This window comes from Carcharodon carcharias, chromosome 19, assembly GCF_017639515.1.
Source record: "Carcharodon carcharias isolate sCarCar2 chromosome 19, sCarCar2.pri, whole genome shotgun sequence".
Taxonomy (NCBI): Eukaryota; Metazoa; Chordata; class Chondrichthyes; order Lamniformes; family Lamnidae; genus Carcharodon; species Carcharodon carcharias.
Window position 1 is genome coordinate 11,365,484 of NC_054485.1, and position 13,347 is coordinate 11,378,830.

Here is a 13,347-nt window from a genome sequence, read left to right on the forward strand (position 1 = left end):
ACAGTAATCAAATTATGTATGGACTGAAATTTGGAAACTTCACAAAACTCAGATCCCCGGGTGAACTACATCCCCAAGGATTATAGTTTGAAAATCTATGGTGTAGATCACTGCAATTTTTTTAATCTTCCCTCTACGATCCAGAACTGACAACTAATTTCACTCTCTCCAACAATACAATCAGTACAGATAGGTCATTGTAAAATAAAAGCAAAATACTGCAGATGCTGGAAATCCGAAATAAAAGAGAAAAATGCTGGAAAAACTCAGCAGGTCTGGCAGCATCTGTGGACAGAGAAACAGAGTTAACTTTTCAAGTCTAAATCACTGTTCTTCTTAGATCATTGTGAAACTGCGTGCACCAATGATTATGTATCCTCAGGACCTCCAAGGATGAGTTGACCATCCAGGATGGATCACTTTTATTATTGCGTAGGGAAACACAGTACAGGGAAGTCTCACAAATAACCAGATAGTCTGTTTTTGGGATGAGGAGAGGCCTACTGGTCAGCAATACCATGTACTCTCCTTCATATTGTGCCTTGGGATGTTTTGTGTCATCTAAGCAAGCAAGCTCAGGTTGGTCTCACCTAAAATACTGCAGTTGGAATAATGCAGTCCTTTCCCAATAGTGCAGTAGCCTCGGTGTAGATGAGGTGTTAGGCTTGGCTCAGTGGGTAGCCCTCTCAACTGAGTCACAAGGGTGTGTATTTAAGTTCCACTGCAGAGTTTGTGCACAAAATCGAGGTTGACTCCAGTGCATAATTGCACTATTGGAGGTGCTGTTTCTCAGATGAGGTTTTAAACCATAGTCCTGTTTTCCCTCTCAGGGAAGATCTTATGACATTGTTTTGAAGACGAGCAGGGGAGATCTCTCCAGTGACTCATGCTTAATGTTTACTCCTCAACCAACATCACTGAAACAGGTTTATTGCGTTGCTGTTTGTGGGAGCTTGCTGTGCAATTGATTGCTTCTTTCCTACATTATAACAGCAACTACACTTCATTGGCTGCAAAGCATTTGAAGGGCATGAAGGGAACATAGGAACATAAAAACAGGAGCAGGCCATTCGGCCCCTTGAGCCTGATCTGCCATTTAACTAGATCATGGTTGATCTTCTACCTCAATGCCATCTTTCCACACTATCCGCGTATCCCTTGGTGCCATTGGTATCTAGAACTCTATTGACCTCTGCTTTGAACATACTCAATGATTGAGCCGCCACAGCCCTCTGGGGTGCAGAATTTCAAAGATTCACCACCCTCTGAAGAAATTCCTTCTCATCTCAGTCCTAAATGACCTGCCCCTTAATCTTTTTTTTAAATTCGTTCCTTCACATTTCAAGTCCATATGACTCTACTTTGAAGCTAAAAGTTCTTTTGGACTCTGAACCTTAACTCTCTATTTCTCTTTCCGCAGATGTTGCCAGGCTTGCTGAGTTTTTCCAGCACTTGCTTTTTATTTTAGCCCAAGCTCTTATCCCTGTGAGATCCCACTGGTCACAGCCTGCCAACCTGACAATGATCCATTTATCCCTACTGTGTTTTCTGTTCGCTATCCAATCCTATCTGTGCCAGTGTTCCCCCCCCCCCCGCCCCCTCCAATCCCATGTGCTCTAAAACAGAAAATGCTGGAAAAAGGTTTATTTCAGACTTCCAGCATCCGCAGTATTTTGCTTTTATACCCTTGTGCTTTAATTTTGCTGACTAACCTCCTGCTTGGGACCTCTTCGAAAGTCTTCTGAAAATCCAAAGGGCGCTGTATTAATGTAAAGTGCCTCTTTTATTGTGCTCACACCGACCCCACAACTTTCCTACTTCAATCTGAGTCAAAACAGCTAAATTAACATCCCGGTTAATCTCAATCAAACCTCAATCAAAATCTAAGTTATAAGAAATGATTTTTTGCAAAAAAAAACAATTGCGAAGGGGGTGGGGGTTGGGGTTGGGTGAAGGAGTTATAAGAATTAGATCCCTTTTCTTTTTGATCTGTGGTAGGCGCTGTTTTCTCCCTTTCAGTCGAGCACATCCGCAGGGAGACACTCAAGAATCTGGAAAAGGACAGTTGTGGGAAGGAATGACCCTGAGGGACGACCCAAACTCTTCTAAATTGATGGGACATTTACATGGCCTTTAAGGGCAGAATCGCGGGGACTAAGGTATGAGCTTGGGAGATGGATTATTTGTTGTTCATTTTCAAGAGACCAGGATGAACGGTGAAGCGCAGCCTGCGATCCTGTCTTTGTAGCGGAAGTAAATGGTTCACATTTCCCCTGTCTGAACATCACAACAGCTGGACAAATGGATAAACATGGGTCTTCCCAATGTGTGCAAGGGACGCAGTAACAGATTGGTCATGCCTGTAATTAACCGTGCAATTTATGAAAAAAATACAAACAATATTATTTAGTAACTACATAGAGAGAGGGGAAAAAAACAGGGTTTCTCCAGTCGGTTGCAACAAATTGTATTATATCCGTGTGGCATTAACACGCAATGCAGGATTTTCGAATTAGTGTTTGCTTCTTGATATTCCAAGCGGAATTCATATTTTACATTAGTCACCAGAAACACAACACTAGAAGTTTTAAACATATAATTTTCATTTTTAAAAAATGTAGAACTGCCTGGACCGTAGGTTAAGGTAACGTTCTGAGTAACGACATTGTTACATAGAAAGATAGAAACAAAAAACCTGCGGATGCTGGAAATCCAAAACAAAAACGGAATTACCTGGAAAAACTCAGCAGGTCTGGCAGCATCGGCGGAGAAGAAAAGAGTTGACGTTTCGAGTCCTCATGACCCTTCGATCCTTCAAGTTCGGTCGAAGGGTCATGAGGACTCGAAACGCCAACTCTTTTCTTCTCCGCCGATGCTGCCAGACCTGCTGAGTTTTTCCAACGACATTGTTACTACCGTTTGGTGTTTTTGGGGGAACTGTAAACGCTCTTTCACGTTTCCAAAGGAATAACGAACAGAGGGAATCTTTACTAACCCATTCATTAGAAACCTGCACACGAGGAATCCAGGTGGTGCCAACAGTTGATACACTTGTCAAGCCTGGAATTGCAATACTAATGTGCAATACTATATATTTAATTTTGGTTTCAATCAGATATTAAAGAAACAGCGAGCTCATTGAAAGGTAAATTGCAGTTGTAGCGCAACTTCGTAAGAAGGTACATATAGATAGACATAAATATGCAATGTCCATAGCGGCAAATTATTTTAAGGCTTTGGAGACAGCACGGGTGACCAAGAGCATTCAGCTGCACTCTTCAGTCCACTCAGTTCACAAAATGTTACAATTTATAGCACAGAAATAGGCCAATCAGGCCAATAGATCTCTGGCTGTGTTTATGCTCCGCACCCCAGTATCCTCCTAACTCTTTTCATCTAATCCCATCAACATATCCTATTTCTACACTACAATTCAAAAAAAAGTACTGTACCTCATTGGCTGTAAAGCACTTTGAGTCCTTTCATGGTCCTGAAAGACACTGTGTAAATACAAATCTTTCTTTTTTGTCTCTGTCATGCTTATCCAGCTTTCCTATGAATGCATCTATGCTATTCGTCTCAACTGCTCCCTGTGGTAGCTAGTTACACATTGTAGACACTTGTTAGGTGAATAAGTCTCTTCTGAATTCCCCATTAGGTTTACTAGTGTTTATCTTATATTTAAGGTGTCTAGTTCTGGTTTCCCCACAAAGAAAAACATATTTTCTACATCTACCTATCAAGCCTTTCATAATCTTAAAGACCTCTATCAGGTCACTCTTCTTTTCTTGAGATCTCTTTCTCTAGAGATCCACCTCAGAAACTGAACATTAATATTTTTGGTGCATACCTATTTTTACTTGAAAACAAAAACAGAAATACCTGGAAAAACTCAGCAGGTCTGGCAGCATCGGCAGAGAAGAGCAAAGTTGACGTTTTGAGTCCTCATGACCCTTCAACAGAACTAAGTAGAAATAGGAAAGAGTTGAAATATAAAATGGGTGGGGGGGGGGGAGGGGGGGTGGTTGTTGGGACAAGCAAGCAGTGATAGGAGGAGATAACCAAAAGATGTCACAGACAAAAGAACAAAGAGGTGTTGAAGGTGGTGATATTATCTAAAGGAATGTGAGCAAGCACCTTGTCAAACACCAGGAGAGAAATGGAAACCAATGAAGGTGAACAAGGCAAAAGAGAGATTCGAAAATCCTGACGGAGAGTAGAAGGGTAATGAGGACTCGAAATGTCAACTTTGCTCTTCTCCGCCAATGCTGCCAGACCTGCTGAGTTCTTCCAGGTATTTCTGTTTTTGTTTTGGATTTCCAGCATCTGCAGTTTTTTGTTTTTATCTCTGTGTTTAATTGACTGCCACTTCTCTTCAAGAAATGCCTACCTTGAAGAAGTTTTGTGCTACTCTCCGTCAGGATTTTCGAATCTCTCTTTTGCCTTGTTCACCTTCATTGCTTTCCATTTCTCTCCTGGTGTTTGACAAGGTGTTTACTCACATTCTTTTAGATAATATCACCACCTTCAACACCTCTTTGTTCTTTTGTCTGTGGCATCTTTTGGTTATCTCCTCCTATCACTGCTTGCTTGTCCCAACAACCACCCCCCCCTTCCCCCCCTCCCCCCCTTAAACCAGCTTATATTTCACCCCTTTCCTATTTCTACTTGGTTCTGTTGAAGGGTCATGAGGATTCGAAACGTCAACTTTGCTCTTCTCTGCCGATGCTGCCAGACCTGCTGAGTTTTTCCAGGTATTTCTGTTTTTGTTTTGGATTTCCAGCATCCGCAGTTTTTTGTTTTTACCTATTTTTAATTGATAGACTGTTTGCAGTTGAATCACAATATTACTTTCAGACTAATAATGCCAAATTATAGGATATATAGTTTATTGTTCTTCATCATAACTTGAATTCTTTTTTCGTGCAATTTTCTCAAAAAGATGCTGCTTCATTGGCTCTGCCAGGAGTCAGCTGAGACAGGTGGGTGGCAGCTTGCACCCTGATTATTGCAATGTATCCTTGGTCAAAGATATCCGTGGTAGTTCTCTCGCCCCTGAGTTAGGAGGTTGTAGATTTGAGTCCAGAAACTTGAGTGCGTAATCTAGCCTGACGTTCTCAATACAGAGGGATTGCTGCACTGTTTGAGGTGTCATCTTTCAGATAGAATGTTTAACCAAGGCCCTGTCTGACTACTCAGGGTGGATGTAAAAGATCCCATGACACTATTCTGAAGAAGAGCAGAGGATGTTCTTTCTGCTGTCCTGGCCACGATGAATTCCTCAACCAACACTTAAAACTAATGTAAAAGCAAAATACTGCAGATTTTGGAAGTCTGAAATAAAAACAGAAAATGCTGGAAAAATTCAGCAGGTCTGGCAGCATCTGTGGAGAGAAAAACAAAGTTAATGTTTCGAGTCCGTATGACCCTTCTTCAGATGCTGCCAGATCTGCCAAGTTTTTCCAGCATTTTCTGTTTTTATTACTTAAAAAGAATTATCTGATCCTTTCTTTCATTGCTGTTTGTGGGATCTTGCTGTATGCAAATTGGGCTGTTGTGCTTCCTATTTAAAAAAAAATAATCTGTGAAGTTCTGGAATAGTGAAAGGCGTTGTAAATCTCCTTGCCAGGAGATGCATAGTAATGATACGATGGAGACCCTCTTCCTAAGTTTTCCTTTCTAATGCAGGGGTGATGCTCCCCAAAGGAGCTCAGCTGACTTTGGAAACTCAGACGGAAGTGGATGTCAAACCCACTTTTCCTGAGTCCTTAATGCTTTGTTCTAACATTCAGCAGCACCTCACTCTGCATGCAAAGATAGTTTAATCTGTCTCTCCACTCAAACTCAGATAACACTCGGTACAGCTGCAAAGGGCAGCTTTGTCACTTTAGGTTATAAATGAAGATGAAATACCTCAGTGAGATAAAGGCATTCCAACATTGGTTATTAACACGTTTAATTATCCATGGAATTGAGGTGTAACATTTTCTGGGAGTTTCCTCATAAAATTAGGCTAGAAATTTCAACCCTTTTTTCCTGGCATTGTGATTTTTGTTTTCATTTTAGCATCACAGTATGTAATTGTAAAAAATGCATAGGGAGACCATTCAGCCCCATTACCAATGCTAGCTCTTTAATGGGAGCTAACTACACTGAGCTCATTTTTTCTGCTCTTTCCCATATCCTCTTACGTTTTCATTTTTGAAGTGCAAATAATTAAAGGAGGACTATTTCCCCTGCCTTCACCAGTACACCACACCAACCCCATACTGCCCCACACACTATCCTCTCCCTAAGTGTACTCAATATATGTACTATTGTTGGGGTCAAGTTCCACAGGGGCTGATGGTCCTCTAGTACCTCACATATGTGGGCATTCTTCATGCATATGTCAATAGGCTGTTCCACCACAGAGTTTATCACATGTGAGCTCAGTCCTCTTCTCACCCAGTTTGCACATGCATAGTTTGCAGCAGGGGCACTGAAGAGAGATCATGAGAGACAGAACCCCGGATGTCTTTTTTTTTTTACCCCCAGGAACATTGATGCCAATTATAGGAGTCCTGCTCAGATTGCAGGTGAGATCTGTTAACTCATGAAAGACAAGGGTTAGAATCTGGGAACTTCTTGTCTGTGTGTCTCAATATTACAGTACATGTAGAGTTACCCACAGAAACATCAATAGAGCGAATGCTGTCATTTTTGATTCAGTTGTGAGGATAATATTTTCATGGCTTTGAAGCAAATTTTGAATCAGTTAAAGAAGCTTAATTTTTAATTTTAATTTAATATACACCCATCAAGGTTACTTTCTTTAAAAAAAAATTATGGATTCTTCTATTTTATTTCAGTTTCCCTAGTGATCACTATTGAGATGTGAAGTGGGCTACATGCTCCCAGATCCCTGCCAAAACCGCTCTGAGATGGTGACACAAAACCACGTAACAGTGACCGCAGGTCGACCTTCTCTCTGATTTCCCCCTCACCCTCTATAAGAGGCACCTTGCCACAGTGGATGCCTAAGACATGCTTATCATGACACCGATTTAAAAAAAAAAGTGGAAAGTAAATGTGGAACTGTCAAGATTAATAATCCATTGAGCAGAGGCTCTCTTCTAAACATCACATATGTGGGATAGATATAGGACATTTTATTGGAGATAACATTTATTGGAGCAGAGTGAAGAACCCACAAAATTTTTGAAGCGAATCAATCAATTCAGTAATGCACCATCATCTGTGTAATTCTCTTCATCCATGGCACTGATTAATAGGAATAAAATAACCTTTGAAAACAGTCCAAAATATGTCAGGTTATTACAATGAACTATAATTTTTAATTTCATTGTAGAGAAGATATTGCAGCTGGCTTACTTTATGATTCTGAAAAATCAATATTTCTTATATGAGTGAAAAACAACATAGCTTCGGTGCAATAGATTTTTTTAAAATAGAGATGAGCAAATTAAAATGATGCTTTCAAAATGTTGAAATTTGAATTTTTATTCTGTGGAAATAATTTTGGCTGATTCTTTTGGTTGATTGCCAAAATATCTTGTACAAATAACCATTAGCTGGGATATTCACAAATGCAGCATACCATGTTTTTACTTATTTAGTTTTCCTCTCTGCTTTTGAAAGGCTGTAGCACATGTTGGGGTGTAGCTCCAAAGGCACCAGCAAATACTTAGTCATTTAAGCACCCTTTAGTCATAATTCAGCTTGCACAGTGAATCAGCAAGCAATTTGATTGTGGCTGGCATTAGAGTTAAACCTGATCTCCATACCAGGCACTGGCACTTTCCAGCAAGGGGCTGGGGATCCTTGGACAGTGACCTTGAACTGGTGCCACAGAATAGTACAGCATAGAAGGAGACCATTCAGCCCATCATGCCTATGCCGGCTGAAAGAGAGTGATCTTGTCTAATCCCACTTTCCAGCTCTTGGTCTGTAGCGCTGTAGGTTACGGCACCTCGAGTGAATATCCAAGTTTTTTTTTAAATACGATGAGGGTTTCTGCCTCTACCACTTTTTTAGGCCATGAGTTCCAGATTCCCCCCCCCTCCACTGACCTCTGGGTGAAAATAAAATACTCCTGAACTCCCCTCTAATTCTTCTAGCAATTGTTTCAAAGCTATGTCCCCTGATTCTTGACCTTCTACAAAGGGAAATAGTTCCTTCCTATCCACTCTGTCTATCTGGGTGCTTCAACATATCTCATTTAAATCTCCCCTCAGCCTCCTCTGTTTTAATGAAAACAAACACAGCCTATCCAATTTTTTCCTAAAATTCTCCATTCCTGACAATATCCTTGTACATTTCTTTTGTTCCCCCACTTGTGTGATCACATCCTTCATGTAAGGTGGTGACCAGAACTGTATGCAGGACTTACTCCAGCAGCAGTCTAACTAGTGATTTATACAGTTTTAGCATAACCTCCCTTCCACTTTGCTGTACCCTTCTAGGAAATTTTTCACCTCTGTAGCCCAACCTAATTGTAGTGACATGAAAATAAAATTTAGGCTGACTCTCCTGCTCAGCACTGAGGGAATGGTGCACTGTTGGAGGTGCTGTCTTTTGAATAGGATGTCAAACCAGAAAAGGTTCCATGACATTATTCGAAGAAGAGCATAAGAATTCTCCTCTGGACACTGGCTAATATTTATCACTCAATCAATATCACAAAAATAAGGTTGGTAGATTATTTCTGTCTTTCTCAATATAAAAGAGAATTGGATCACTTTTCTAGGTGGAGAAATTACCAATTAAATAGGAGAATAAGGGAAGAGGGCACTCAGTGGAACGCAAACCTCCACCATGTTGTTTTAACTCAACGTTACTACAATTACGCCACTCTTCCTAGAGGCTTTTCCCTGACTGGTTGATGCTCTGTAACTATAAAATTGAAAAAGGAAATGTTCTTATTAAGTGCATCTATCTTGCCAAGGAGGCTTCAGGCCAATCCATATCCAACAATCTGCTCTGAAAACTCTGATCACATTTTGACAGCTGCAACAAATTGCACCACAGCAGCTGCGACAACCCACAACATTCTAAAAGAAAATTTCAATTTGCCCTATCTCCCAATGTTAACGGATCCTTTAAAAATTACAGGATCCGGATCTGCATTGCCATCAGAAGCTGATCAGTTCTTCCTTGGGCCATGCTCTGTCGGCTGGATTTTACAGGGGGAGGGCGGGGACAACTGCTCGCCCCCTCACCCCATTGCACAAGTCATCAGGCAGCTGATGCACTGAGAAGAAGCCTGCCTTGCAGCATAAAGCGCTGCCTGAAGGCCAAATAGGCCAAGAGTGGGACTTCAGTCCCTCCACCAATCACACTGGCTGGTAGCTCTAGCAGTCCTGGCAGTGCCAGAAGTCAGCAGTGGGCACTGCTGGGACTGCAAGCAGGCCCACAAGGAAGGCTGCCATGGTGTCTGGGCCCAGGGAACCTGTCGGGGGGGGGGCGGTCTTGGACAGGGAGCGATTGGGCAGCTTAAAGGGATGGAGCGTTGCGTGGGAGGACCTGTTTTGGAGGCCAGGTGAGAAGGAACAAGGGGGGAGGTGGGGCTAACATTTTTGTGTTGGTGGGGGGGTTGGTGGTTGACTTTACTGCGCAAAAGGCACCCCCAAATGATGTGCTGCCTTCCTTTCCTGACTTTATAACATTAAAGAAAAGCCTGCCGTCTTCCCCCTGCCTGCCCACACCAATCGTAATATGGCATTGGCAGCGTATTATACAGGTCAGTTGGCTTGTTAACCAGCTCAATTGATCCTTAATTATTTACTCCAATGTGGCGGGCAGGCTGCTGATTTCGGCACTCGCCCACCTATTGTGTTATGGGGGACAGCTCAGGGGTGTGCAGGAAGATGGTGGGCTAGGCCTCCCTTGTATTTTACGTGCACACTCTGCTGAAAACAAGTCTGGGGTGGGGGGAGGTGGGGGGATGTGTAAAATCCAGCTCTATGTGTGCACCAAGTTTTGTTGAAATCTGTCCATTAGCTTCTGAATTTTTTTTTTACAGAAAAACAGACTAACAGACTGATAAACTTATGTTAGCTAAATAAATAAAATGACATTTTTGAGAAGCCGAATTGCTGAATGATGTGCCTTTATTAAGTATTTCTGATCACGGCTCTATATATTTGCCAGACATCTACGCATTTAAAGAGTAATGTACGAGTACTACCAAAAATTATTTTTTTCTATCTTGTGTTTTGTTTATGGTAGGAAATTTCAGATTTGCTTTATTTAGTTAATTTAGCTGAATTTAGTTAAATTCACTGAAAATCAAGCACTTTTATTTGTAAGGGGGCAAAATTGCAATGCTATAAAATAAACATTGATTACTTTCTTCACAGAATAAACAATCCTAAAATAATGAAGCAATGTCAAAGCCTGTGTGTGCCATGGGTGTCAAGTCCATGGACTGTGCTGGCCTCTCACTAAAATTGATTTCCCACTGTGGTGGTTTTCAAGCACCATTGCTTCCATTAAAGTGCAAAGCTTTGGAAAGAAGAAAGACTTGCACTTCTCTCAACCTACATGATGTCTTAAAGTACTCAATACAAATTAATTTCTGGAAAAAAAAAAGTTACCTCAGCAAAAGCAGCAATGAATTTGCATAGAAGACAATCTCAAAATAAAGCAAAGAATGGATGATTAGCTGTCCTGGTTACATGAGGAGGTTAACTGAGAAATGACTCTCTCCAGGAGGAGAAATCTGTTCAGAGCAGTTCAAAATAGTAAAAAAAAAATACTGTACTACTGGTACCAGTACTGCTGCAGTTCCATTTTGGGGACAGCAAAACTAGTTCAGCACATAAAATCAGAAAACGGTGGGAAAACTCAGCAGTTCTGGCACCATGGGCAGGTTTTTCCAGGGCATTCTGACGTTACCCCACGTCATTTAGATTTTCAGTTCGGCCTTTTAAGGCCATTAAAAAACCAATTAACACGATTGATGGACCTGCCCGTCCAACCTTAAGATTGGCGGGCAGGCTGGGAGCCCTGGCGGGCTTCGGAAAAAACACATCCGCAGGCGGGATGAGGTTTCGTGAGGGTATTTGAATTTTTATTAAATGTTTAAATAAAAGTTATGGACATGTCCTGACTCATGTGACAGGGTCACATGAGGGGACGTGGCAGGGAAATTTTTTAATCACCTTTATTGAAAGTTTTAAGTCGGAGCCGATCTCCCTGAGGCAGCGCTTTGCCTCAGAGGGATCTGTGCGCTGTTTCACATGCATGCGCAAAAGAGGGAATCCCATCCCCACCCCCTGCCTAGCATAGCGCTTCCTGGCAGACGTCACACTGGGCGGGCCTTAATTGGCCCACCTGCATAAAATGGCGGCGTGCCCCCCCCCCCCCCCACCCCTCCCAATTGCCTGTGCCTGCTCTCGCACTTCCCACCTCCCCCGCCCCCCCAACCCCCCATCCTCCCCACTGACGAGGAGAAAACGTTGTCCCATCTGTGGAGAGAGAAACAGTTAATGTTTCAAGTCCAGTATGACTCAGTATGCCAGACCTGCTGAGTTTTTCCAGCACTTTCCGTTTTCATTTTGGATTTCCAGCATCCGCGGTATTTTGCTTTGATACCAGTTCAGCACAGTTTTACTGGCACCAGTCATTTAACCAGTTTTACTAGCTTCCTGGCTTGTTCTTCATTAAAAAATAACTGTGGAATGTATACTATCGGATGATGGAACCTCAGTTTAATACCTTACCCAAAGGTCAGCAAATCCAGTGATACAGCACAGTCTCAACGCTGTGGTGAAATATTATCCTAGGTTTTGGAGAAAAGCTTGAACCTGTAGCCCTCCAACTCAGGACCATGAGCATTACCAACTGTTTCTTTGCTTTCCCCTATAACCGAGCTTGAAAATTTGGAGTCCAACAGAACAGATTTATTTCCAGGATCCAGTGCTTGTTACTTACTGTTTCGTGGTGTGTACAGGGTTTTTGGGAATTGTCTATTCCTTCAAAGTATGCTGCTCGAGTTTGTAGTTTCTCAAAATCATTACACTTTTTATTTACAAGGAAGTATTTACACATTTGGACCTCTACATGAGGTTGGAACTTCTCAATCAGAGCTCTCCTCTTAGTCATACGATCTGACATCATTATTACAGTAGCATCATATATGCTTCTGATGTTAACTCTTTGCACTTGTTGATTTTCTTTTAACAGATTAGCTCCCTCTAACTTTTCTTTGTTGTATGTGGCCTGTTTATTGCACTGGGTGGTATACTCCAGACTGGTACCAATCCCTCTTGTTATAAACCCTGCCCAGTACTACTTATAAAAATCATAGGGTGGTCACAGCACAGGAAGCCATTCAGTTCTTGTGTCTGTGTCAGCACTCTGCAGAAACAACTCAGCTAGTCCCTCTCCCCCACCGTTTCCCCATAGCCCTGCAATTTTTCTCTCTTCAGATAATTACCCAATTCCATTTTGATAGTAACGATTGACTCAGCCCCCATCACACTCACTGCATTCCAGATTCTAACCACATGCTGGGCAAAAAAGGTTTTCCTCATGACCCCTTTGGTTCTTTTGCCATTCACCTTAAATCAGTGTCCTCTGATTTTCAATCCTTAAGCCAATGGAAACAGTTTCTCCCTATCTACTCCGTCCAGACCCCTTGTGATTTTGAACATCTTTATCGAATCTCCTCTCAATCTTCTATTTTCTGAGGAGAACAATGACCCCAGCTTCTCCAATCTGTCCATGTAACTGAAGTCCCTTGTCCCTGCAACCATTCTTGTAAATCTTTTCTCCACTGTCTCCAATGACTTCATATTCTTCCAAAATATGATGTGAGATTTGGACACCCAGAATTGGACACAATACTCCAGTGGAGTCCAAACCAGTACTTTATAAAGGTTAGCCACAACTTCTTTAATTTCTGCTGGCTTCAATGATGAGCAAAGTCAGGCAGGGTGTAAAACACCATTGAACCAGATTCCATCAGTTCCCCAACAGTGTTTTAGATTAACATTGCTCCCGTTGTGTCACGCAGCTGAACATCAGACAAATAATATGAAACCTAATCAATATGGATTTACATTTTTTACAGACTGTCCTCTTAAATTTGCTGCAATGTTTGTTGGTATTCTACGCCCTGTACTACATGATCGGAAGCATCTTCTTTGGTGCATTCAGGTAAGATGTACAGGGAAAGGTTTCCTCTGATGACTAACCCTACTGGAAAAATGTCTGAGAAGAATATTTTGGAGCCCAATATAAATTAATCAATGGAAATCCTTCTGACATGTTTTAATAATAATGCTGCTGATATACAAGAGAAATTTCACATCATTATGAAACCACTTACATTATGGGGTA

At 41.7% G+C, this 13,347-nt stretch overlaps 1 protein-coding gene across 3 annotated transcripts in view; it reads left to right on the forward strand.

The window, feature by feature from the left end:
* The first annotated feature begins 2,017 nt into the window (after positions 1–2,017).
* LOC121291568 (transmembrane protein 244-like) overlaps positions 2,018–13,347 on the forward strand; it is a 34,525-nt gene continuing 23,195 nt past the window's right edge. For all 3 annotated transcript variants that reach the window (XM_041212939.1, XM_041212940.1, XM_041212938.1), the window contains exons 1-2: positions 2,018–2,159; positions 13,079–13,164. In XM_041212939.1, coding sequence (XP_041068873.1) covers positions 2,127–2,159; positions 13,079–13,164 — 119 coding nt within the window. In that variant the 5' untranslated portion in view covers positions 2,018–2,126. The remainder of the gene's footprint in view (positions 2,160–13,078; positions 13,165–13,347) is intronic.